Source organism: Folsomia candida, unplaced genomic scaffold (assembly GCF_002217175.1).
Source record: "Folsomia candida strain VU population unplaced genomic scaffold, ASM221717v1 Fcan01_Sc003, whole genome shotgun sequence".
Classification (NCBI taxonomy): Eukaryota; Metazoa; Arthropoda; class Collembola; order Entomobryomorpha; family Isotomidae; genus Folsomia; species Folsomia candida.
Window position 1 is genome coordinate 5811454 of NW_019091195.1, and position 25346 is coordinate 5836799.

Sequence of the window (25346 nt, forward strand, 5' to 3'; positions counted from 1 at the left end):
GGTTTCTTCTTTCTATTTATTTAGTATTGTACGATTCATGTCACAAATTATCTCGTGAGTGTCTTACGTCAGTATTGTACCTTGTCTATGACTGCTTTCTAATGCAAACAAATGACCATATGCAGAATATCATGCGAGATTAAAAAATAAATGACAAAATGAAAATAACATCAATATTCAAACGTTGATGTGCTGTCTTTTCTTTGCCCGTCGAATCATTCGTGGGGAGATTCCATCTGGACAAATCATCATTGATGTGGCTTGACGATGATGATTGGTTCTTGTTGTTGAATTCAAGAAAGGCGAAATTTGGGCACTTGGCCATGTCTGGTGGCCGTCGTGGTATTGGTGCTGAATGTCGGCAGTGCTGCACTTTCGACCTCTTGGACTTCTGGGAGGGGATAATCCTCTGCACAGTTCCACAAGCGCTTGTTCCACAAAATCTGCTCTGTTAGCAGTGTTAGCCTCGCCATGAGTCATATTTGCATTGTTAGTCATTGTAATTCCTTGCGTAATAGTGTGGTTTGCCGTATATCGATCCCCACCTGCTTGAGTAGTATTTTGCCCAAAATAATGATGAGGAAAGTGTCGAGTTTGTCGAGATATTGCTTGATGTTGACTCCATTGATTTTGTGGTTGTGATAAGTTTCCTAATCCAGGCTTCATGTCAGAATTAGAAAATCTTATGTTGGCCAATCTCTGCTGCTGTGGTTGATGAGATTGTCCCCATTTGTTTTCATATACATTACTATTATTGTCGTTTCTGTTGTAAAATGACGGACCATTTCGGACTGGGGGCAAGTTAATAATTGTGTTGGAACTAGGAATATTGATAACGGTGTGTTTCATGGAAGTTACGTTGGTTATACGGTTGGATAATACCCTCTCAACTGGTTGGGTATTTGTGAAGGGATCGCAATTTGGCTGCACAACTGAGATATTATCTGTTCTGGTTGATGGGAGTTTTGTTAACCATTTCGATTGATAAACCGGCATTTTCTTATTCGTTGCTGTGAAGAATGACTCCTCCTGATGATGATGACATTTAGTTACGTTTAAATATGGCCCAGGTAGAATCCCTTGAAGGACTCCACTTGTTTTTCTCGATGCATTTCCAATAAAACCACTGCTGTTACTCTGATGGTAATCAAGCTCCTCGTTTGTCTGCAATCCGCTCTCAATATCTTTAAGCTCTTGAAGTTGGTTCTTGCCGCTTGTACAAGTTCTTTCTTGTTCTTGAACGACAAGGAGGTTCAAGTCGGTATTGGTGCTGGTGGTGACTTTCTTGGGAAGGGAAACACTATACTCAATTACGGGCTGGCTGACATTTCCATCAACATCATCGTTCTCAACCGCTTGGCACGGTACCCGTTTAAAAGCGTTGAAAGTGATTTTGGACACATCGTCAACTAAACTTGTCAGATGACTGATGTTATTATCAGCAGCAGCATCATCGTCGTACAACATTTCAAACACGGATCCGGATTTACTTGGGACGAATCCAGCACTGAAATTTTGTCGTTTACTTTCCCGTTGATCTTTGGCGGTACGCAATTGTTCGAGTTGCAGGGGGTTCACAGCAGTGCTCGTTCTGATCCCGTAAACATCATCATGGTTTGAAATTCTACACTTCAATTTGTCTTCAGTGTCGGGCAGTGACAAGGAAGACGATTTTGAAGGTTTTGACATGGGACGAGCGGCGGATGGGCTTTTCTTGAGTGTAATATCTGAACAGCTTCGCTTTGCGGTGACGACTTCCTGCAAAGGAGTGAACGCTTTCCCATCCCCAACGGCGTTATACTCAAGTTGCTTGAGTTCGTTTACTTTCACCACCACAGTTTTTCTTCCTCTCGCTTTCATTAAGATTGGTTCCGTACTTTTGCACCTTCTAAGTGGAACTGTTTTCAAAAATTCAGTATCAGAATCTAATGGTGGAGCTGAACCTGACTCGTGCTGCTTGCGTCGTGACTCAAACAAAACCTGAATGTCAGACACAGATCTACGAATCTGCTTGGAATTATTATTATTATTCGTTTTCTGCTTTTGTTTGGTTGTCGTAAACTTGTGATGTGCGTCGTGTAGTTTGTTGATTGGACCTTTTACTTCGAGCAAAATATTTTTCAGAGACTCCTTGTCAAGAGCAGATCGGGAGAAAATTGACACCATGGAACGCTGAACTTTCACCACCACAGGTTTCCCGATAGGTTTAAAAGTGGTGTGTCGTTTTTCCAAAGTTGATGGCCCGTTGTTGAACGATTGTGATTTTGATCGAACTATGTACGCGTTAAAACTCAAATTAAAACTAACAGTTGCAGCATTGCTTTAAAGTTGAAGACATTAAACTGTCTGTGTAAATAATGATTTACCATCAGCCAGTATTTCTTTGATTAATAATTCTTCATTACTTTGTATGCCATCAATTTCCACCGGTTTCAGTATTTCTCCAAACTTTTTAACCAATTTCTCATCAGCCAAAATTATTGCCAAGTATGGAATTAGAGGTTGTGGGATCCGTTTGTCTCGAAGAACATCTTCCGGTTGTTCTTTCATTATTGATCTTTACAAAATAGTAACAAAAATTTTCACAGCATGTGTTCTAAAGACATGAAAAGATGAGCATTATTTACTTACAAATACATCTTGATTATATTTAAATTCTCCTTATGCATCGAATTTATCCCTTGATTGCACTTTTCAATGCAGCTGCGCAAATGATTTCGTTTTTCTAATGCCAGCTTTACAGATCTCTTTCTGGTGGTCATATTTTCTTGATGGTTTCTAAATTTGTAACAATTATCCATAATTCTGTATCGACTTTAACGATACGGGCACGAGGGAAAATGACGCAATTGGTATACCTCACATTTTCCAGTCTTACTTTGGCCTCCAAAACGACTTTCTCCGCCTTATCAATAGATTCGTCTGCTGCAGCTTTCTGCTGGTGCAATTCTTCATTGACGAATACTGCTTCTGTATATTGCTGTTCAGACTTTGATGCAACGCGTATATGCGCTTTGAAATCAATTGTTTGAAATTTAATCATGCTTAGAGTTTGCATGCACACGGGGCATTCGACGGTTTCTGTGTTATGAGCTCTGAAAAATGGTTTTATTGTCAATACTGGAGTACACTCTCATAAAACAATAGTTAGTTCTTAGGTTAATTGCTTACTGTTGATAAATGAAGCAGTAATGACGCAGGCAAAATCGGTGGAAAATGTGTCCACATGGCGCAGCCACGATGAGTTCAGAGTCCCTAAATTTCCCTGCCCGGATTTCTCTGATTTCGTTTCTCATGGCAGTGGCTGCATTTCCGTTTCCTTCGATGACATCAGGTCGAGGGCTGGGATGACGTGCCAAGGACATTTCACACACGGGGCAACATAGCTCTTCAGATAAAGCGACCTCGCCTTTTATGGGGTTATCCTGAATAATATTCTTCCTGTAGTTTACGTTCATTCTTGTAAGTTTGTTAATTTGCATTGGGTTTTCACAAGAGGATATACAAAACTTGTGCAAAACAGTAATAGTGAAATACACGTGGAATACTCTACACCGAGACATAAAAGTATTATTGCGAATAAAATGAATGGGACTTTGAACAATTGGGCATCTTGTAGCTGTTAGTGACAGTTAGTGACAGTTAGTGACTGAAGAATCCTGGGGAAAATGAGGATTTTATGTAAAAAAAACATTTTTCTTACCGAAGTGCATGGATTTTTCTAACTGTGCAAACTTTGTTTCACAAAATAATTAGTGCTCACGTAACCGAAGAATGGCATTATCTGATGGTAATCTATCAATGGATGGTGATCTATCAATGGGTGACAATCTTGAAGGTTTGCAAGATGTTGTGCTGCAACTGGGAAATATGGATTTTAAAGAACATGCATCTGCAAAGCAGGGATCGCCACTAGTGCAGCAGAGGATCACTTTAAAACCCAAGCGTCGGTTGTTGCGAATGACATCAATTAACTCAGTTCAAAACAACTCTCATGGTCTTGGCGATTGTGAAACTACAAGCTTCAGTCCCACATCGAAGGAATTTCCTACATTCACGCCTACAGCTAAAACTTTAAAGCTGACCGAATCTAAATCTGAAATCCAAGCAGAAAAACCGTCAAGAATCAAGCCTAAGTTAGTCAAGGAGCATGTTGGACGTTTAAAATCGAGTGGTACCGTAAATCTGTTGGGAAATAAAATAGATGGGCTCGAACAAGCAGTTCAAGTTCGCTATCTTGCAAAAGCCACAACACTTAATTCTCACATTTTAGTGGCCCCAGAGCTGTTCAGATTCTATTCTAAAAAGACGCGTGTAATGATGGGACTTCCGGTAGTAAACAGATTCAACAGTAATTAGAAATATGTACATTTGGAATTCATAATAGGTATACATTTCTCTTCAATTAATAGGAAGGTCGGTGGGAAGACATTTTCATGTATTTGAGCATAGACGATTTGAAGGCATTCAGAAGCGTTAGCCGCACAACTAATTCATCCAAGAGTACACAAAAATCCAGTGATTCCTCAGGAACAGGTTTGCGAAGATAATACCGTCGGATGGCCTAATATTCGAATTAGAAATTTTGAGAGGCCGTTTTCTGGAAAAAGATATTTTTCTGAAACTTATGACCCTCGGAACCAGGTTGTGAAAACGTTGGTCAACTCCACGGTGAGAAGGTTGGAAATTAGTGACTGTGCTCTACTATGGGTAGAATTACTTGAAACCATTGCCTGTTTATCCAATCTCCGTGAGTTGGTTTACTCCCACAGTAAAGAACATTTGTACCAAAACAATATTCTGAAGGTTATCAAAGGCAATTTGCATGATCACAATTTCATTCCCAACGCTTTGAAAAGAGGGGAATTCAAACGCTTCAGAAATATCAAGACATCCGTATCCAAAAATCTTAAACAAGTCCAGCTGCAAGCACTCAATTTAGGAATCACAAACTTCATAATTGCAATATTGTATCAATTATGTAAAAATTTGGAGGAATTGGAAATAATTTTTCTGGAAGATGCATTTCTGCACGTATCTCAAGCTGGAGAGACGCTTGGCACCCATACAATTGAGCCATCCTTGTCCGGGATTGGGACTCTAGATGCTTGGCTTTTAATTCACAATAACCAAAAAACGTTGAAGACTTTAACAATTGGATTTTTGGACGAAATGCGAGATAAGCACATCGAACCTCAACATTTTTACAATAAAACTACCACATCTATGATGATACCAGTTGCTCCAATGATAAGTTACGCAGTGTGGCCTCGGCATGACAAGTTAAAACTGACCGAACTCTGTTTTGAACTTCCGATGGCAGTGATGCTCCCAGCAGCTTCTCAACACAATGAAATGTGGTCGAAATTTCTTAGCAAACCTGAAGCTTTTCAACGTCATGAAAACAATCTGCTAGACTTTTATGCTTCTCAGCTGCCCGCATTAAGCTATTTCTGTATCAAAACTCTTGATGACAGCGGTTATCGTATAGAAAATTCGGTGTTATCAGTAATCAACCGTCTTGAGCCAGGCAAGCTAAGAATTGGTAAAGCAGTCCATCCAATTAACGAAACTATCAAATGGAGCCTGATGCTAAAAGCTTCTTATGAAATTTGCCTTTATTTGGATGACGTATCTCCACCCTATGAGTCAATTTTTCCACCAGACATGCCGGTTATGGAAAACTTTAAGACGCTTCAGATTGAAACCACAAATATCGCACCACCACTGCCCACCTTTGACATTTCTCGCCTGCTCGTAAAATTTCCGCACCTCGTCCGCTTGGTGTTGGTGGATGGGAATTGCAGATATCCCTCTCAGAAATATGAAGCACCAAAAGTCACGGATCTTGATATGCAATCAATCATCTACTTTCTACCCTCGTTGGTGGAACTTGTTATTCAGTGCAACATGTCGGAAGTTACAGATCTTGGAATGACTGGTGTCAGGTATGCAGCGTGTCAAAGGATGCAAAAACTGGGACAATATACTATTCAACCTGGAGATGTATGTGGACATTCTTTCTCCAAGTTGAAATGTAATAAATAATTCATAATAATACTCAGTCTTAATATTATTGTTATTCATTAATGGAAATATGGTATAATAATAATTACAAAATGATTTATTAGATTTGGAGATTCTAGAGTTGCATGGCTTGAGTGAAAAAGTCACAGACGCTACAGCTAATTTGGCCATTCTGGTTCTTGAAAACTGCAATTTGAGAGAATTGTACCTATTTTCCCCAAAGGTATTTTTGGCCGATGAAACATTACAAACACTAAATTAACTTTTGTGACTTTGCTTATTTCAGTTTACCACACGACAAAAGCAGGAAGTCAAAGAGAAGTTTGCATACAAGAAAAACTTCAAAATCATAATAATGTGAGCTAATTTATAACTCAACTACGTATAACAGTAAGTACTTGTACCTTGTTAAATTCGAAGATTACAAATTACAATATTTATTTATGATGCACGAAAAATTTAAGTTTGGCATTTTCATTATAATATCATGATCTTATAAGAGAAAGTCCACAACTTCTTCCAATTCTCGATCCCTTGCCTGTTGATGCGCCCACCGTGCTTCTGCTAGCTCTGGAGTCAGCTTGTACTTGTCATGAGATACGCGATCATGGCAAATGAGACATTTCTTTCCACCTATATTTATTATAAAGTTTACGTTAGATATGCATAGAATAGATAGCAACATTGTTCATATGATCACTGAAATATAATCACCTGCAAATGGAGGTGTTTTTAAGTAATCGGAAAGACACTTGAAGTGATATAAGTGACCACACAAAATTCTTTCCACGTGGAGGTCGTCTTTTTCATCATGCACTGCATGTTCCGGGTTCTAGAGGTATTTAAGTTATTTATAGGCAGGCAAAGGTTAAGGCATCGTTACTTTAGTGCTTCAGTACCTCCGGAAAACACCTCAATTTGCAGACGGGACAATTTTGAATTGGATACGTGTGAACATATTGAATTAAAAAAGTCGCTGCCGGTAACAGTGAAGGTTTTGGTTGGAATGGTGGAGCATTTTTTGGAATTTTCTTTTTATTAAGAGGGGGTTCGACACATTTTCTTGAAATTTCGGTTGCATGCCCCAAAAATACTCGACAAAACGAGCTTGGAAAGTTTGAGTTTGTATTTTCAATCCTAATAAAAAGAATGCCGTCTTTGTCTATGACGTGTACATATATATTAATTCAGGAATCAGTTTCACTTACATAACCCCACTATCCGGATAATCATGAGGAATATTCATGTCGCAATTAAAGTAATACTCTCCCTCCTTAAGACTAAATGAAACAGAAGATGATTTTTGTTTTAATTTTATTATATCCTTCTCATTTAATAAAGTTTGCTTGATCGTAGAAATTTCTTTGGAACAGCAGCAGAGTGGGTTTTCGTCTAAGAATTTGCTCACAAATTTTAAAACCAAAAGAATTTGTGGTTCACCTAAATGAATGTAATAGAAATAGAATCATAAAGACTTGTCCTTGTGTAGCATCCTTATGCACTTAAAGACTTTTGAAGAATTATATATATAAAACATAAAGGCATAGCATCGCATACCCAAGTATTTTCTTGCTTCCTCTTCACATATCTTGGTGAGACCATTCAACAACTTGTCATCTAATGTTTTGGATCGAAGTTCAATCAACAACTCATGCGTTGGATAGTCTTCTGGAAACTGCAACACAACCGCAACAGTTTTTTCTTTGGTCTTTCTGTCGAACAAAGGAAAGATAAATGGACAATGTAGGAAATAATTTGATCAATTTCATATAAAATTGCACACCTGTACTTACGAAATTTCCACTCTAACGATTTCATTGGTACAAGTAACCAACTTTGAATCCTGCACTTTGGCATGACAAAGGCGACGCAGATGCTGCAATTCTTCAGGCAGGTCCATCCTCCTCCTCCTCCCCCTCCTTCCACCCAACAAATATTTTACCTTAATTTGTAAGAGTGGATGAGAACTCTCATGAAAAAATTGGCGTGAATGATTTGTATGCAAGCCCGTAGATTTTGTATATCTGTAGCAATTTTTCCACGTCATATGCAATTGCTTATAGCTCTTCTATCTTTCACTGTCTGCTATTTTCGAACAATTCACAATTTGATCGGGGACAAAAACAGAACGCAGATGGAAAGTTTGCGATTTGAGAGCTACTAAATCGCGCCACTAAATCGCAAACAAAGTTTCATGGGTTTCGTTATTTTCGTTCATCCACGCGACAAGTAGTTCAGGTTGTACATTTGTGTCGCCGGGGTGCCCGTTTGACGAGGTCAGGTACAGAAAGTTACACTCTCTAGACTGCCCACATTTTATGTAATAGTCGCATGGTTTATAACAGTAATATGTAATCGATGGTACGGCAATTAGGGCTTTGCGGAAATAAAATCAACGAGCCGTATTATTATATCTGTTTATGTGTGTATCTGTGTAAGCAGTAGCATTATGGGCCAATTTTTTAATTAAGCACTAAAAAATATTGCTCAATTGGCAAACGTTAGTTCATTAGAGCTCCATTAACTATTGAACATTTTAAGTAATAAACTTATTGATGTAAAACAACAATATGATATGTCATCGGCAATAAATAACTTTTTCCATAATGAAACAAGAGAACAATGACAGACGTGTTTGTTTCATTTGAGTCATTCATTTTCAAACTGGGATCATATTTCCGAGAAAAAACTAGTATGACTCATACAAATCATACAATAAAAAATCTTAAATTTCTAGACCATACAGAATACTGTCTGATTGGGCATCGTAAACTAGACACAAACAATCCTAATCTGTACACATTAGGTTGTCATATCATACATAATAATTTGAGGCTTAAACATAGCAAAACTTGTGCAAAAAAGGGCAACGATGACGTAATGTCAAAAAATAGACCATTACAATTGCCTGTTATGCCGTGACGTTTTGAGGTACACATGTAGTTGGTGTATCTAGAAAATAGTCCCAAGTACACTTTATAAAAGTTGTTTGTTGCGTGACTATTGGCGAAAACATAATAATATTTATGGGCACACAATTTTGCTGTATGACTCATCGTACCACGAGTTGCATTGCGATGCATTGCAAACTGGCAAAAATAGCAAGTCACAAATTATGGCCCTCTATTTCACTATCACCAGAGACTAGAATTTTGCAAATATTTAACCATTCATTACTATCTTATCCTTAGTTTGGTCCTCGTTGATTTGTAACTTCAAGGAAGTTGTACCACAATAAAATATGCTTGTCGAGAAAAGAGATCTATACAAGCGACGAAATTATCTCTCGAAATGGTCTCCAAATTGTCCCAAACCCTAAATTCAGATAATTCAGATTCAATAATCTGATAATTCAATCAAGTCTAGCCGACGCTAATAATGTTGGTGCCTGTAAATAATTTGTCTATTCATTAAATTAATTTATTTCCTTCTAGAAATACATGTACATTTCTTTTCATCCTAACACTTACATGAATGAAATTGAGTGAGACGGCTCATTTTCATTCATAGAAGTAAATACTTCTTATTTTCCAGCTAGTCTGGAACGTTGATGTATGGATAAAATTCCAAATAACTCCAGTATCCTTCTCGAAAATGAATAACATATTGTCATCCGAAACGTTCGCTGGGAATCTAAACTCCTAACCCAGGCTAGAGATGTATTTAGTATGGTATTTTTATACCCAAGTCAAACAAAACTACAAAAGTAAGCCAACATGCATGCTCCCCACGATATTACAGCTCTATATGATGCTCCCTCACAGGAGGACACTTAGGGATCCTTTATTCCTTTTGCTCAATTTAGGACCAGCAACAGTGGGTAAACTTTCATATGCATAAACAGATATGTTAAGCGTTTTTAGGACTCTTATCGTAAAAAATTTAAATTTAAAAATCCTTAAAACTCTTCAATCTTGCATACACATACACATAGCCAAAGATTAAAAGTTGGTGGCCAATGCATATATAGGTTTTCGTTATGCAGTGCATAATACACTGTGCATTGCATTGCATTGGATTTAAAACTTTTTACATATTATACTTTTTACTAGCCACAACAACCAACTCTTGTAAATGCACTATAGAAATGAACGAGCTTTGTTCAAGGCTATTTTTTTGTACTAAAGTGTAGCGCACCAACATGTACGTGGTGTGAGACAGGAATTTGAGTGGTGGTGGCTAGTTATAGTCCTCGCAGTAGCAGTGGTGCTATAGGCGTCAAGAGATACGAGCTTGGTATGTGCTCTTGCCTGGCTCTGGCTCTCTCTCATAACAACTCGACTACGTTCTGCCTTCGCCATTTTGCACAATACTCGCCTCCCCTCCCCATCGAGAGCAACAAGAAGTAAACAAATTAAATTCCACGAAATTATTCTCAAAATAGTATAATCAGTCGTCACACCCCCAGAAAGAGGGACTTAGAAACGTTCCCGAGACGAAGGCACAAGCAGTTAGTTAGCCTGCAGGGCTTGGTTTGACCTGCATTCAGTCAGTAGGTGACGAAACACTAGGAAAATTGGACTCCATACCAAACCAATAAAAGAAAAATAATGATTAAGTCAGCCGCGTCGCCATCCGGAAGTCGTACAACGGTAGTGGAACCTACTGCACGGATGGTCATGCCACAACCGAGGTAAAAATATTTAATTTTGCATCCCCATGTATGTTGATCCAGCTCCTTACAATTAGTTGGCCAATAAAAAGTAAAATCTAGGATCTTCAGTTTAGTTTTTTTTTTACAATTTAGTGTTAGTGTTGTGGATCGGTTGTCTTAAAATTCTAGTAGCATGTATTTATTTACCAGTAAATATACAAGTTTTATAATATATTTTTTTAAATTTTCAGCCGCATGGATTCGATATCGTCATTTCGTTCGACAAGGGACTTTGAAAACTTAAAGACGGAACGTGGTCGTTTGGATACATTTTCCCTTCCTCCTGTATGGCCTGTGACATTTATTACACCCGAAGATTGCGCTAAAGCTGGATTTTTCTATCTACAAGACGGTGATAAGGTGAGTATGAAATTCTTTTTTTATAATTTATATATACCTTCTGGGAAATATGTCAATAATGTTATTATAATAGGTACAATGCGCATTTTGTCGTGGTGTCGCTGGCGAGTGGGAGGAAGGAGACAATCCATCTGCAGAACATCGCAGGCATTTTCCTAGATGTCCCTTCGTTTGTAACTTGCCTGTTGGCAATATTCCTATTGGCCAAGAAATGGAAGTAGCCCAACATAGTGAACAAGAGATAGCGGCAGGAATCGACGTGTGTGGACCGTTTCTCCCAGCAGGAAGATTTTTAGGACAGGAGCCTGGTAAAAATTATTTTTTATTGCTTAATTTGCATATCAGCGTTACTGATTAATTGATTACATTATCCTAATATTAACATTATTTTATTTCACTTTAAGCAGCTTCTGTCCGTGGAGCACAGCCGCTTGATGGGAACATGAATGATGTGGCTACAAGTTTGGCGATTCAAGTTTGTGGAAGTGGGCCGATGCATAAAAATCTTGTTACGTATCACTCACGTGTGAAATCCTTCACGTCGAAATGGCCAAATACATCTACGGGACAGACCCCAGAAAGTCTTGCTGAAGCCGGATTTGCATATCTTGGACATTTGGACCATGTTAAGTGTTTTTATTGCGATGGTGGACTTCGAAACTGGGAACCTGGTGATGATCCCTGGTTAGAACATGCAAGATGGTTTCCCAATTGCTCGTTTGTCATGCTAAACAAGGGCGACGGATTTGTCAAGGACGTATCGAAAACTAAACCAACAGTGGCCATTCCTCAGGTATTTTAGGAGTTTGTATACTTAAATATATTTAATATAATCTTCAAAGTACTAATTGGACATTGATTGGTCTATTCTAGTTCCAAGTCAAACCTCCGTCACAACATACGCACTCACCACGCAGGGTCTCAGATCAAGAGTTACGTGATCTCATGGATACTTCAATTGTTCAGGTATGTGTCACTCTATCAAGTCTATATTTTACTCGAGCTTATGGAACTGCTATGTTCGTCCGTCCGTCCAAGACACTATAGAGCCAAAACGGCTGAACCGATTAAATTCAAATTTACAGATGTATATTAGGCAAAAGTAAGAGTTAAGTTCGAAGATGAGTTAAATCGGCACAGTGGCTGACCGGTGAAGGGCTATGTATCCAGATTATCTTGGTTATTCCAATATTTCCAATTATTCCAAAACAGTACTAGAAAGCTGAAGTTTGGCATAAAAATGCCTAATGACTTCTCATAAAAAAGAATGGCAAATGTGGACAAGATGGAAGAAGAGAGACCCTAATACAGATTCTAAAAGTCCAAATTAAATGAAGGTAAAAATGACTTACGAGTATCAAATAAGAATTTAGAATTTCAAACGTTTCATAAAAGCGAGACCCTGGTAGTCAAAGGGAAGAGTTTGGAAATACTTCACGAATTTGGAACCAAATAATAAAAAATACGTAAGACATATTCGATCATATCCTCACTACTTGACTGGTAATTAATAGTCTGGTTTTATCATCGGACAAAAAATTTAGAAACGACCATGACTCAAGCTAAATATATCAAGTCTTCACTGCAGTTTTTTAACGTAAAATTGTCTGTTGCGTTATTATTAGGCGGCTCTTGAAATGGGGATGGAATTAAGTAAAGTAAAGGCAGCTCTTCAAAGGAAAATTCAGCAAACGGGTCAAGCATTCTTAACTACGGAATCATTACTTGATGCTGTTTTAAGAAGAGATCCAGAGTACGAATCTGATCAGGATACAGACAATGACGACGATGATGATGTACCGCCTCGCAGACGCTGTCCCCCTTTAAATGTTTCATTGTTCAATGGATCTGGTTCTGCCGGAACATCTGAAGCTAGTTCTAGCTCTTCCGCCGAACATTCCAGCGGAAGCGATGAAGAAAGCCCGACAACATCCACCCCAAGAATTGTAAAGTCTCCAGCTAGTCGTTCTGCTAGTGGAGATAGTGGTGTTTCAACTATGTCAAGTGAAAATGGTGAAGATCAGTCTGCACCTCAATCACTGTCAACCGAGGAAACTTCAGGAATCTCAAATAAAAGTGATAAAGTAAAAGTGAGTCGTGATAAAGACTTGACGAATCAATCGGAGGATGGATTTAATATGGATGAAGTCAAAAAAGGTATAAACTAGAAAAAATTGAAATTGAGTGCAAGTGCAAAATGAATGAAATGAAGAGCAGGTTTTAATAACTTTGTTTTCTATAATTTTTTTAGAAATTGAATTGAATGCTAAGAATAACATGGAAGAAGAGTTAAGGAAATTACGGGAAGCCACCCAATGTAAAATTTGTATGGATAACAAAGTTGAAGTAGTTTTCTTGCCATGCGGACATCTCGTGTCTTGCACCCGTTGTGCAACTGCATTATCAAACTGTGCAGTTTGTCGTCAGCCCATCAAAGCTTACGTCAAAACTTATCTGTCTTAAAATAATTACAACTACCGATTTTCAAATAGTCTTTTTTTTGTATGGTGCCACTGCAGTACCACCACCACCGACTAGTTTTTAATATATATGTTGCATAAATGAACGTTATTAAAATCAAATATTTGCTATTTATGTTGCGCAGCTGTAATAGTAATGGTAACAAGTAACAAACTTATAAATTGATGCAATTATATATGCTATATAAAAAATTCAAAATCATAGCAATTCAACACAAGTACTGAGTATATTTTCAAAAAGCAACATTTAAGACCTTAGACCTCCATTAATGTACCTGGTGGCTGCAAGTGCACGAAATACTAGTTTAACTACCAAATTTATTTCCATACGCTTGAACCGTCAGTATAGATACACACCATGTATTTTACATTGTACTTGACTTTAAAAGTTGGGATTAAAATAAACTGCTCTTCTAGGTCTCATGATTTAAAATGTCTGATGTATAATTAGTGCAAAATGCAAAAATGGTATATTTCAAGAATCGCACTTATACTGGATAGGTTTTGAGGCGACAGTTGAAGCGTTTCACGGAATAATTCTACTTGTAAATTGGTGCATAATATAAATTTCGTACAAAAATGTTATCTTATAATTTATTAGATTATTGTTGTTCTTGTTCATATAAGTATTTTCTTTCTTTTCATATTTCTTTCCGATCGATTTTGACTCTATGAATTGACTGATTTCGGTTTGAAATCTTTTGATATCTATTTTGATAGTTTGGTAAATTTTCCTACTCGTTAACTTGTTTGTGTAAATTAAATTCAATTGGCGAGTTAATATGTCTAACAATACATGTGGTCGCTGGTATACTCACTTGTTCATTTTCATTACCAGAAGCGACGCAGCAAGTCAATACATATGTATATTTATTCTGTTATCTCATTACAATTACTTTAATATACACTGAATTAATAAATGTTCTTCAATGTTAATTCAAATCAATTAATTTCATATCCATGGACCACCTTCACATTCAAATCTTCGACCTGTTATGTTTGTTAAAATGTTCATTTCTAGGTTGGGTAAAAATCAATCATAAGCATACAGTGCTGACATACGAATTCATCACTTCCGGTAACAAATAATTGGGCATCATTGTATACTTTATGAGGAAATTAGTATCATTAAATAATGTGATTTATCACATCATAAAATATCCCAGACTGCAAAGTGGTTAGTAAATTGGTACAAATGTGTGTTTCATCTGCCTGTGGACAACACACGAATTAACAAATGTTGTTTTTGCATGCATCATTGTCAATGAAGATAGTGCACCTAGAGTGAAAGTAAAACAATGCAAAAGCAGATGCAAAAACTAAAACAACAGGTGTCTGCCAGTTGACATAAATTTGCACTGCCCACAGGAAAATTGAATTACAAACCAGAGAATTCTGGTTAAAACTAACTAGCACATATCATCTAAAATATAGCAGGACTGAACGAGATATGTAATTCATTGGTAAAGTCCAGCTCCAACAAACAGGCGTCTGATCACCACATTTGTTTAACCCCTTCTTGTGTTTAACCTAAAGCAACGACTCGTTTATGGGATCAGAGCTCTAACAAACAACCTTTTGTGCATCTTCCATCCATTGCTTAAAACCATTCAAACCGCACAACAATAATATTTAATAATACCCACTCAATCACAATTTATTTAAACCTAGGGCGTATTTTATTAATAATCCGTCAAGTCTCATTGCCAAATGTGCTTTTAGTGGAGAAACATCGTTTTCCAGATTTTATTGGTAAAACCATTTGAACACTTATTTTTATGTAGACGTCTGTAATACAAACTTTCTTCTTCACTCGCACCGCACAGCAGACTTGAATTGAATTGACTCATCCTCGATGTATTAATTTAAGGTAGTAAAGTAACTATTTAGCAACTTGTATTTTATTCAGGGCAGATTTATAAATGTGTTTTTGTTGTTATCGTGAGACGACCAGATTGTAAAGCCTCAAAACGTGCATCTTCTTATCTGCCATTCATCATTCATATTAATGTAATGGTTTCAATCAAAATAACAAACTTGTGCTGTTGAGTGATTCATGCTATAAATGTTTATGAAGTGTTGTAAAGGAAAGAACGTATTTTTTTATACTTACTAAAACTAATTTTGTAATGTTTTCTTAAGGAATTTGTTGTTCTAGTCATATGTAATAGAAGAGGAAGACAGTAAGTTAAATATTTGAACTATTTTAACCGTTCAGTGAGTCATTTTATCATAAATTTATCATGAGCTGGCCTGATAATTCAATTGACATTATTGCACATTACTTTCCATTATTATTATGGGTGGGCTGAGGCTGAGGCTGGGACTGAAGAAATGCCAGTGTCATTTTTATAAGGTTTCTATGTAACGAGACAGTTTTAAAGAACATTTTCGGTTGGTGCCTTCGATTATTTAGACTGAGATTAGACACATATATTACGCATTATAAATTATTTATACACTGATAAAAATGATCTGTGATGACTTTAGATACTTAATTTGTATATAACATACTCATTCATCTTACTCATTTCTAAATGACATAATACCTACTGTTAACCATTTTTAAAATTTTATCTCAAAGTCGCAACTATTTTTAACATACAAATGATCTACGTTTCCGTACTTATCTCACATAATAAACGCACAAAAGATAAAAGAAGACATCATAAAATGGATAGTCAACAAGAACCAAAAACCGTACCCGTGGTGACTCCTTCATCGGACGACGTGTTTGGGGACAGAGATTCTTCCGCTGTGTCCACAAATCCTCGTGTAAATTTCTCCAGTGTGATTGAGGATGAAGACCACAGAATTCTACCGGTGGATGATCCCACCAGAGAAGACGCTGGTGGGTGCGGAATTCTACCCGGTTGCAGAGGTGATAATACCTCCCGGCATCCTCATAATAGCTCAATATCTTACTTCCAAAGAGTCGTGGGGGGCAGTGGCCACATTCTCAATGATCTGGTAAAACTATGAGCATTAACCATACTTACGATTATGTACACGCAAATTCTAAGTTAAATAATTTGTCTCCACAGTGTGCTTCTCTATGGTTCACCTACTTTCTCCTGTACATGCAAAAAGTGGCAGGATTTTCTGATCGGAATGCAGCTATTTTGATGCTGTTGGGCCAGGTACTAAATACATAATGTGCATTTATACACAAGCCAAAGTGATTTTGTTGTGGTGAAAGATACATTTTAAAAAAAATTCTGACTCTGATTTAATTTCATACATGTTTTCAGATTGTAGATGGATTATCTACACCCTTAATTGGTTTCGAAGCCGACCGAGCGAATCATTGCTGGTTATGCAAAAGAGGGTATGGAAGGTGCAAAACGTGGCACTTAATTGGTAATTTAATTAAAACGATGTTATTAAAATAAATAGGGTATGAGTCTAACGTCTAACTTATTTTTATGCAATTTTTATTTCAGGTGTAATTCTTGTGATGATATCGTTCCCATTCGTATTTTCTCCATGTATTGGGTGTGAAAGTTCTGATGAGTGGGCAAGGGCAATTTATTATGCTCCTTTTATAACCATATTTCAAATTGGATGGGCGTCTTCCCAAATCTCGCATCTTGCATTGATTCCCAAAATGAGTACCGATATTTTAATGCGGACAGAATTGTTAGCCATTAGGTATAAAACTTTAGTAGTTTCCTTTGTTTTATAATCACATATTAATAAGTATACAAATAGTTTGGGTTCATGTGCTGACCGAGAATGACATGCTTTTACGATTTATGTACATATAGGTACGCTTTCACGGTGGGTGCCAATATTACAGTGTTTCTATTAACGTGGGTAACATTGAGCTTTGAAGACTGTGAAATCGACCAAACTGATGCTCCCAAATTCCGAGTAAGAATCAATCTTAATATATATTGTAAATAACAGTTATAAATAAATAAATCCTTCCTTCCAGACACTTGGACTAGTATCTGTTGGAATTGGAGGATTTTTCTCCCTCCTCTTTCACATTTTTGTGGTAGAAAGGTCAGATGAAGAAATTAAGAAGGGTATATTGGCCGAACAGGAGGAAGAAACAGCACACACTCCTCACAGTCAAGGAAGCCATCATGATTTTGTAGAAAGCTTGAATACGGTTACAAATGTCCGATCAGTTGCGTCAAGCATGGCAATTTCCAAAGTCCATGCCCAAGCCCGACGTCGAAGAAGTTGTTCTACCTCCAGCAAATCTAGTGCAGATAGGGAAGCAGGCACGAGCTTATTGTCTGATCAAGACGACATGGATCACGGTCCACTCGTCGCTATCGATGCGTCTTCCACCAGTGCACCACCCGTGCGCCCTACATCCTTAAACACGATCGGAAGTACTCAGAACAATAGTGGACAACTCGGAAATAATAGTGCTCTTCAAGGATACTCCATGAAATCCTTGAATCAAGGGAAGGAAACGGTGACTGTGATGGATTGGTTGTCTATGCCGCAGTTTTATATTGTGGTTAGTACTATTTTTTAATCATTACAGTTATTCCCCAGTTCTTATTACAAAATTTTGTTTAAACTTAAATTTTTGGACTAGGCCATGATGTACATGTCGACACGACTTAACGTTAATATAACTCAAGCCTACATGCCTCTATATGTTCAAGAAAGTTTGAAATTGCCTTGTGGTTCTGTCGCCACTGTACCATTAACCATGTTCTGTTCGGGATTTGTTGTATCCATCTTTATCAAACTTATCAACAAGCACCTAGGAAGGCAGTTGGCATACGCCTTAGGCGCACTACTTTGTATTATTGGAGCAGTACTAATATTGGCACTGGACTGGAGCCCAGGAAGTATTATGGCCGAGAAAGGGATTTACGGAGTAGCAATTTTATTAGGTAAACTGATATTTCAATAAAATTAACTGATTTAAAAAACTGCTTTTGGTCCTGAGGGTTTGAAATTAATTGATTTAGGTGGAGGAGCGTCAGCTATTTTGGTAACCTCATTGTCAATCACAGGTTCGTTTCAACCATCTCTTTCTTCTTATCTATTATCGACTTATTTACATGTCTAAACAGCGGATATGATTGGAAACAATGTTGAAAATGGGGCATTTGTCTATGGAGCCATGAGTTTTTGCGATAAATTATCCTGTGGTCTTGCTGTTATGCTAATTAATGAGTAAGTTGCTTTAAGTTGCTACAGTTGTAGTTTGACCGGGGAGAACTAAAAACAATGTGTATATTAATTTATAGATTGAAAACTTTTAATAATGACGAGGGGTTCTATCAACGGGTGTTAGCGTACACAGCAGGAGGTAAAATGATGAAAATTATTAATGTTTATATGTGTAATGCCAAGATTCCTAGACTTTTTAGTTTGTTTCCGTGGAGTGAATGTATTAGGATTATGTAATTACATTACAAAATCCTAATACATTCACTCCACGGAAACAAGCTAAAAAGTTTAGGAATCTTGGTGTAATGCATATTTGTTTTACATTTCCTTAGGTTGTTCGGTGCTTGGCGTACTTGGAGTAGTAGGGCTGACCTACATAATTTACAGACAAAATAAAGAAAATACTAACTAATCAACCCATGATCTTTCACACAAACCTTTTACGGGGCAATAATAAAAATATTTTAGTCGAGTGTATATCCTGCAATTGTTTAATTTTGTGCTGATATAATGTCAATGAACAATTAAAGTGCTGTCTTACGTTAAAGGTGCAATATAATCTAACAAGAAATACTGACTAGATTATTCACAGATTCCAATGGCTGAGATTACAATTTGAGGATGGTATGTAAAGTTACATTTTAGGTAGAAAAATATTTTTTACAGAAATCAAAAAATCACAATTTATAAAAAATACAATAGACATTACGACCATATATTTTTTAGACAAATTAAAATTACTGAGATTTAATTGCTGACATTATTGACCAAATGCCCAATGCTCTCATATAACCAATAGCCCGGTACTTTTCCCTGTGCTGTAAAGCTTCTGGAGTTTCAAATCCCATCCCAATGGTTTCATAGACAGTTCTGTAAATACCTTCTGCCGTTCGAAATCCTTCTTCCGTCATTCCCTGTAATTGTTATCTACACAGTTATAGCTTGTTGCTGGCAAATACATGTATTATTACTTTTACATAATGTAATTGGAATGAGACTGTACATTTTTAATCATGGTTGCTCCTAAAGCGTATGACACGCCCGTCCAAGTCTCTTCGCTTTGCATGGTGAAAGTGTCAATGGATGAATCCGGATTCATTCCGTTTATAGCTCCCATTGTCCCATCTCGAACTTTCATGACATTATTTTCAAATATAGTCTTCAGAGCACGGAGGACATTTGCCTTAGGGAAAATTTCAGAGTCGTCAACGCCGCACATGGCTAAAAACCAATGTCCACAAAGCTGATCGGACATGATACTTTCTCCATGACTCGACCCTGACGTGTCAAATCTATAATAATTTCCCGTCCATAATTTCTCATGGAAAGAAACTTTTCCCCGGTCCAAGGTATTTTGATATTCATCTATTAGGTTTTGCTTGTTTGGAAAATCAGTGGAGTTCTTCAACATATCAATCATAGCAAAGAGGGATGCAAGCCTGAAGTTAAAAACTCGTCTTAGCAAAGCATTTAAAAACCAAAAATTTATCGTCCCAAATTAAAAAGCCAGCAGGAACAATTATTACTCACCATAAACTTCCACAATATGCACTGAAATTACAACATATAGCAAATATATTATAAAAAGGATTGTTAATAAAGATATATATGCTGCATACCTGACACCCTTCATTACCCACGTGTCGTAAGTCTTATGGGAATAAGAAACAGTGACGCTAGTTAAATATCCTAAGATGGCAGAAATAAATGAGTAAGTATCACTTACTTGATCGGCAGATCCCGAGTTCTCTATAACCCCATCTCCATCCTGATCCCATTCCAATGATTTTTTCATTACTTTCTCGCAGATTGGGAGCAAATCATTTAAGTAAGTAGAGTCTGCGGAAAGTTTCCAATCACGAAATACTTGCAAAACAAACTTGAGATTCAGATCCCTCCAGCCAGAAACATCTATTTAATTATTATTCTGATCAATAAAATATTCTACATTAATTTTTTTTATCATGCCAGAAATTTAAATTACCATGCATTAAGTAGGAATTGATCTTGAGATAGGGGTCTTCACTCCTAAATTATTATTAAAAAATTTGAGAATAAGTAAAATTACAAGTGAAAATTTGAGTAAAAATACGCAAACTCACGGATCTCCAAAATCGTGGGGAACAGAATCTGCAATTTTTCTCTGAGATCGGTGTCTAAAAGATGTGTGTTAATATAAAATTCTCACAAATACTAAATAATTACACATATATATATTAATTAATACCCATCAAATAGATGCAATCTCATTGTATCATCTTTTGAATTCACTGCATCTGCCATATCGTATTGGAGACTGTGCTGAAGTTTTGGCCATAACTGAGCTAAAGCAAACGATGCATAAAAATGCACGTCATCTACGAACATTAAAAACAATTGTTAGCGTCACTACAGACTTGTAGCATAAATAAAAAAATAGTTAAAGCTATTAATACTAGCTCACAAGTATTAAACATCCTGTATTCATGGGCTTCAAGATAACAGAATCGACCAAATTCATTTCGCAAATCTTCCTTCTTGGTTACAGTTTTGGGCAACGTATCTCCATCATATTCAAGCCACAAGGTCCCTCCGTCAGATATGAAATACGTTTCATTAAATATCGCACTTTTGAACCATGCAGGAAGATTCCTAAAATTGTAGTTAATTAATTATATGATATTTTTCGTTAGTTTTCTAAATACAACATCGCATACTTGTTGGTCAAAACTGGGAGTTGCCATTTGTCGATCGCTTGATCCCACTTTTTATAATTCAAAATACAATGAGCTGCTAAGTTTTGGATAGCAATGGTTGTCGGTTTTATTTCACAAGCAGAATCCGAGTTATTGGTACGTTTGATATATCGTGTATATCTCCTTTATAAACAATAATGATATAATAAGAAATCTTGCATGTTTGATGTGATTCTAGTTGGCAATGAATAAATTTCAATACCTTGTATGAGTCCATTCTCTTCCTTTAAATTTTATTTGTGGTTGATCCCAGCCAAGAGTAAAGATCATTTCCTCCATCCCTTTGGGATCCACTTCTCCGATACAGTTCACAGCTATTCCCGTTTCACCTTTTGTTAATTCATAGGAGCAGCTTTCAGTGTCCAGTCGACCAGTTTGAGACAACTTCAGCCATAAATCAGATCCATGTAACAAATCAAACTGATTCATTGAGGTAACGCATTGATCCTTCTGAAAATTTTATAAAAATTCATGTCCAATATCAAGATTTGAGAATAAATTGAAAGAAAGAAAAAAATGAACCTTTTCTAAGCATCCAATTCCATAAGTTGTTTGAATTCCTTCAATCATGTGTTGCAATGCAACTCCTTTTACTTTCGATGAATCACAGGCCGTGGAAAATGTTTCGCTAGAACATTTTCCATACTTGTCCTTTTTAGACCCAGTTCCGTTCTTAAATGTAAATGTGATTGAGATTATTCGTCTCTCTGTACTATTATTCTTGATGGTCCACTGGAATGCAGTGCAAGGGAGGCAGGAATCCTACGAAAGGAGGGAGCAAATATTTGGTGTATATAGTACATCTTTTAAAAAATCGAGATCAAAGCACTAGTTCTGAGAAATTGTAAAGTCTAAGCGAGAAAAGTCCTAAACCGACAACTGAGGGAATCACATATTGATTTTAAGAAGTTTGTTATTTGAACAAGAAATAAGATTGCTTACCACATAATCATGGGGGATTACAGGAGAAACCTGTTTACATTCCAAGACGAGATTCAATTTGTGGATATTGAATGTATACCACGCTCTCGGGTACAACCCAGTATAATGTCCATCGCAGGGATTAAATGACCAGTCCCATGAGCTTAAATTTCCGTTTTCTGGTTTTCCAACTCCGGATAATACTTTCTGATATAGAACAGTCCCTTTGGTGTCCCTAACGCATAAAATAAACTGGTTGGCATCCACGACATCATAGCTGTATATCCCTGGGACCATATGATAACGGCAGAACTCCCCTTTGAATCCTCGACCGATTGATCCAGATCCTATTCCTCCAACCGGAACACCTGCATGCATATGTACATATATTGCTTGTATAGGTACTACATACATAGGTAATACATCAAAAATGCTATTCAATATGAAAATTTATGAAACAAGCAACACACCATATATCTGTTTTCCGTTCAAAGTGATAAAATCAATGAATGGTTTTACACGTCTCACAATCCATGTTTTAAACCACCAGAACAAATATCTATAATACACATAAGTATTAATATAAACGCATCAAAGAAACCATGATATGTACCCATGTACAGCACATAATTTTATATCTTGTAATGACTATAGTGTAGTAATCCATAACCAACCTGATAAACAACGGAAGTAAGTCTCCAATCTGTTTCAATCGTGGAATACAAACTGAATCCCAGGTTTCTGGAAACCGGTGGTCCATTCGAACGCTAATTTAACAAGTTGATAAACGTTTGAGAGAAAAATTGTGTGGTATTATACTATATGAAACCCTTACCTCCAACCAAATTTTTTGCATAACTCATCGCTGGATGGACGGCCAGTTTCAGGGGAATAATCCCCTGAGGCAGCTCCAGAATCTACGGAAGGACTCTTAATCTCCATATCGTATCAGCAATCTCCGGCCGGAAGAGGAACCAACATAGATAAATCTAACACATAAACAAAATCAAAATTAATACATGTTTTACTGTTCAGTAAAACATATTTATTTCATATTTTGACGTGGCACCTCAAATCTTAGTTTTCAAATCAAATCACAAAGAGCTTCGTATTAGCACCGTCCGTATATTTCTTTCAGTAAATCAAAGATGAATCCACAAACCCCACGGAGATAATCTGCAATTAAACTCAGCGGTCAGTCACCACAATAATTGAACTTGTCTAATATTGTCTACTATACATAGACGATAGATTCGTACGAAGTATTGCATATTGGACTGTATTTCCCTATAAACAACCTTGAATCATTACAGCTCAGGATTAGTTCGTATTACTAATGCATGCAAAATGTCATATCCTCAATCAATCCATTAACAGGGGACAGCTCCAAACAAATGCACAAAGATATTCCGTGTCAATTATAATACGCAAATATCAAATTTACGCTTTTAATGAAAGCCTTTTTATACGCAAATGTAATAAAATTGAAAGTAAATATTATAAGATATCATCCAAACAATGGAGTTTTTTATGCAGAGAAAACATAGCCCCATGAATTTTGAAGCAACTTCAAAAAATCGACGTTTCTTACTTTTTTACGTCCTTTCCTCCGGCGGTGTAAGCAAGTAGGATTAAGTAGATGCACAGATATGTAGGCATGTATATTATTAGCGTGACGAGGGAGGAAACGAGTCGAAGAAAGCAGCACGTCCTCCAGCCAGGAGAGAGAAAATAATAATTTGGATTTTTCTCCACGGCAGCCGGAGGAAAGTTGGTGGGTGAGAAAGAGACAGGTGAAAGGGAAACTCGGTGGGTCGGTGGTGGTGGTCCCGCTCCTACAGCCACTCGCTGACTGAACACCTTGAGGGGAAAGTCGCCTTTTATCTCTCCCAAAGTAGGGAAAACGGCTCTGGCAGCCGAGAAGGAAGGAAGAGTAAGTAAAAGTTAGAACAGAGCTATTTTCTATAGCATAGAAAATAGAAATGATGATCCACAACTTTTCTCTCTCCCTTCTCCTATTCATTTTCATTGTTGTTTGGGTTGTCTCTGCCTCTCATTGTTCTCAAGTATGAGCAAAGTAAAGTGGTGATGGTCGTAACGCGAGTACATAATGGAGGAGAGATGAGATGACAAGTGTTGCTTACTCCAAAAGTCTCGTTGATGGGAAGATTGACGGTCATTTTGGCGAAAGCCAGTTTGGCGAAAAAAAAATTTCGCCAATGTGGTAAAAAATTGCCATGAAAGTACTAAATGGCGAAATTATTGTCACATTTGGCGAAAGTGGAAAATTCGTAAAAGTACATTTGGCGAAATTTAAATTTCGCATTTCTTTATGTCAAATCGCTTGATTGTAGGCCTAACTCTTGAGCTTTCCGAAAAATACTTTGACATATGTAGGTGGAACCAACTCAATTATTGTTAAAAATGTTGTGAAACGGTATAGGAGGAATAATTGTCAATTATTGTCTTTGTGAACATGGGGTTTGTAGAATCAATTGCCGCAGCCTCGAAATCTAGTATGATTTGAGAAGGATTATAGTTTTTGACGTTATCTTTTACAACATCAAACAATATTTTGTAGCACTCTTTGTTTTTTTAGGGAAAAGGGCATAAACTATTGGAACGCATTGTCGGCTTGTTCGGCTTATGCCGTTAATTGCTTCTTAAATGCAATGTATTGTGTAAAGTTGAGCACTTCTTTTGAATATTTTTGGACATGATTTAAACGTCCCGTCACAAATCCATGTATCCGATGATCCCAGGAGGGTTGAACGCTCTTCATGAGTAACGATTTTCACAAAATCCTCGTTTTCGCCAAATGCGACATTATTTTCGCCAAAAGGTACTTTAAATAAAATAAAACTAACGTACGGTGAAATGCATGGAATTTGTTCTTCGCCAAATGGGATTATTTTTTGGCGAAAGTTTTTCGCCAAACTGACCGACTACCGATGGGAAAGGTCTTTGGGATAAACTCCCCTGGGTGGCGATGGTCGTGATGGGATAATAATAGTGCCAGAGAGA

General features: G+C 37.0%; 5 protein-coding genes across 8 annotated transcripts; 3 read left to right on the forward strand and 2 right to left on the reverse strand.

Moving 5' to 3' along the window:
* Positions 1-3: 3 nt before the first annotated feature.
* Positions 4-6289, forward strand: LOC118434990. Of its 2 annotated transcripts, XM_035849912.1 has the most exons (4): positions 4-3681; positions 3757-4332; positions 4413-6037; positions 6132-6289. In XM_035849912.1, the coding sequence occupies exons 3-4, from the start codon at positions 5173-5175 to the stop codon at positions 6287-6289; spliced, it is 1023 nt and encodes a 340-aa protein (XP_035705805.1). In that variant the 5' UTR covers positions 4-3681; positions 3757-4332; positions 4413-5172. The 2 variants fall into 2 exon arrangements, with proteins under 2 accessions (XP_035705805.1, XP_035705804.1); XM_035849911.1 differs by having other exon boundaries at positions 4-4332.
* On the reverse strand, positions 6049-8621 carry LOC110846281. 2 transcript variants are annotated; one of them, XM_022092975.2, is made up of 6 exons: positions 7821-8621; positions 7585-7739; positions 7236-7467; positions 6927-7164; positions 6742-6859; positions 6049-6660 (listed from the first exon to the last, which is right to left on the reverse strand). In XM_022092975.2, the coding sequence occupies exons 1-6, from the start codon at positions 8072-8074 to the stop codon at positions 6521-6523; spliced, it is 1137 nt and encodes a 378-aa protein (XP_021948667.1). In that variant the 5' UTR covers positions 8075-8621; the 3' UTR covers positions 6049-6520. The 2 variants fall into 2 exon arrangements, with proteins under 2 accessions (XP_021948667.1, XP_035705803.1); XM_035849910.1 differs by having other exon boundaries at positions 7811-8621.
* Positions 8622-10201: 1580 nt separating this feature from the next.
* On the forward strand, positions 10202-14463 carry LOC110846261 (baculoviral IAP repeat-containing protein 7). 2 transcript variants are annotated; one of them, XM_022092949.2, is made up of 7 exons: positions 10202-10660; positions 10873-11041; positions 11115-11349; positions 11446-11834; positions 11915-12007; positions 12667-13198; positions 13293-14463. In XM_022092949.2, exons 1-7 carry the CDS (start codon positions 10578-10580, stop codon positions 13502-13504), a joined length of 1713 nt encoding a protein of 570 aa, XP_021948641.1. In that variant the 5' UTR covers positions 10202-10577; the 3' UTR covers positions 13505-14463. The 2 variants fall into 2 exon arrangements, with proteins under 2 accessions (XP_021948641.1, XP_021948642.1); XM_022092950.2 differs by having other exon boundaries at positions 10206-10660; positions 11449-11834.
* Positions 14464-15000: 537 nt separating this feature from the next.
* On the forward strand, positions 15001-19143 carry LOC110845593 (major facilitator superfamily domain-containing protein 12). The gene is made up of 11 exons (XM_035849909.1): positions 15001-16491; positions 16566-16661; positions 16773-16881; positions 16965-17172; positions 17289-17394; positions 17459-17998; positions 18080-18383; positions 18462-18506; positions 18567-18669; positions 18744-18805; positions 18999-19143. Exons 1-11 carry the CDS (start codon positions 16129-16131, stop codon positions 19076-19078), a joined length of 2016 nt encoding a protein of 671 aa, XP_035705802.1. The 5' UTR covers positions 15001-16128; the 3' UTR covers positions 19079-19143.
* LOC110845592 (non-lysosomal glucosylceramidase) lies at positions 19144-24181 on the reverse strand. Its single transcript, XM_022092041.2, has 18 exons — positions 23914-24181; positions 23392-23498; positions 23158-23311; positions 22997-23089; positions 22793-22881; positions 22344-22690; positions 21924-22163; positions 21604-21851; positions 21363-21524; positions 21110-21297; positions 20894-21023; positions 20769-20822; positions 20651-20694; positions 20393-20577; positions 20286-20317; positions 20197-20217; positions 19670-20105; positions 19144-19580 (listed from the first exon to the last, which is right to left on the reverse strand). The coding sequence occupies exons 3-18, from the start codon at positions 23262-23264 to the stop codon at positions 19404-19406; spliced, it is 2553 nt and encodes an 850-aa protein (XP_021947733.1). The 5' UTR covers positions 23265-23311; positions 23392-23498; positions 23914-24181; the 3' UTR covers positions 19144-19403.
* Between the last annotated feature and the right edge of the window lie 1165 nt (positions 24182-25346).

Bases quoted from the DNA above. Each gene is read 5' to 3' on its own strand.
- LOC118434990 (XM_035849911.1), top strand. From the start codon at position 5,173: ATGCGAGATAAGCACATCGAACCTCAACATTTTTACAATAAAACTACC. The intron at 6,038-6,131 runs GTAATAAATAAT...ATGATTTATTAG, and splicing joins TTCTTTCTCCAAGTTGAAAT to ATTTGGAGATTCTAGAGTTG.
- LOC110846281 (XM_022092975.2), bottom strand. From the start codon at position 8,074: ATGACGTGGAAAAATTGCTACAGATATACAAAATCTACGGGCTTGCAT. The intron at 7,468-7,584 runs GTATGCGATGCT...ACATTCATTTAG, and splicing joins GGAAGCAAGAAAATACTTGG to GTGAACCACAAATTCTTTTG. The intron at 6,661-6,741 runs GTGATTATATTT...TAATAAATATAG, and splicing joins AAAAACACCTCCATTTGCAG to GTGGAAAGAAATGTCTCATT.
- LOC110846261 (XM_022092949.2), top strand. From the start codon at position 10,578: ATGATTAAGTCAGCCGCGTCGCCATCCGGAAGTCGTACAACGGTAGTG. The intron at 11,350-11,445 runs GTAAAAATTATT...TTTCACTTTAAG, and splicing joins ATTTTTAGGACAGGAGCCTG to CAGCTTCTGTCCGTGGAGCA. The intron at 11,835-11,914 runs GTATTTTAGGAG...GGTCTATTCTAG, and splicing joins CAACAGTGGCCATTCCTCAG to TTCCAAGTCAAACCTCCGTC.
- LOC110845593 (XM_035849909.1), top strand. From the start codon at position 16,129: ATGATCTACGTTTCCGTACTTATCTCACATAATAAACGCACAAAAGAT. The intron at 17,173-17,288 runs GTATAAAACTTT...ATGTACATATAG, and splicing joins ACAGAATTGTTAGCCATTAG to GTACGCTTTCACGGTGGGTG. The intron at 18,384-18,461 runs GTAAACTGATAT...TAATTGATTTAG, and splicing joins CGGAGTAGCAATTTTATTAG to GTGGAGGAGCGTCAGCTATT.
- LOC110845592 (XM_022092041.2), bottom strand. From the start codon at position 23,264: ATGGAGATTAAGAGTCCTTCCGTAGATTCTGGAGCTGCCTCAGGGGAT. The intron at 22,882-22,996 runs GTTGGTTATGGA...TGTGTATTATAG, and splicing joins TTACTTCCGTTGTTTATCAG to ATATTTGTTCTGGTGGTTTA. The intron at 20,318-20,392 runs GTAAGTGATACT...TATTCCCATAAG, and splicing joins ACTCGGGATCTGCCGATCAA to ACTTACGACACGTGGGTAAT.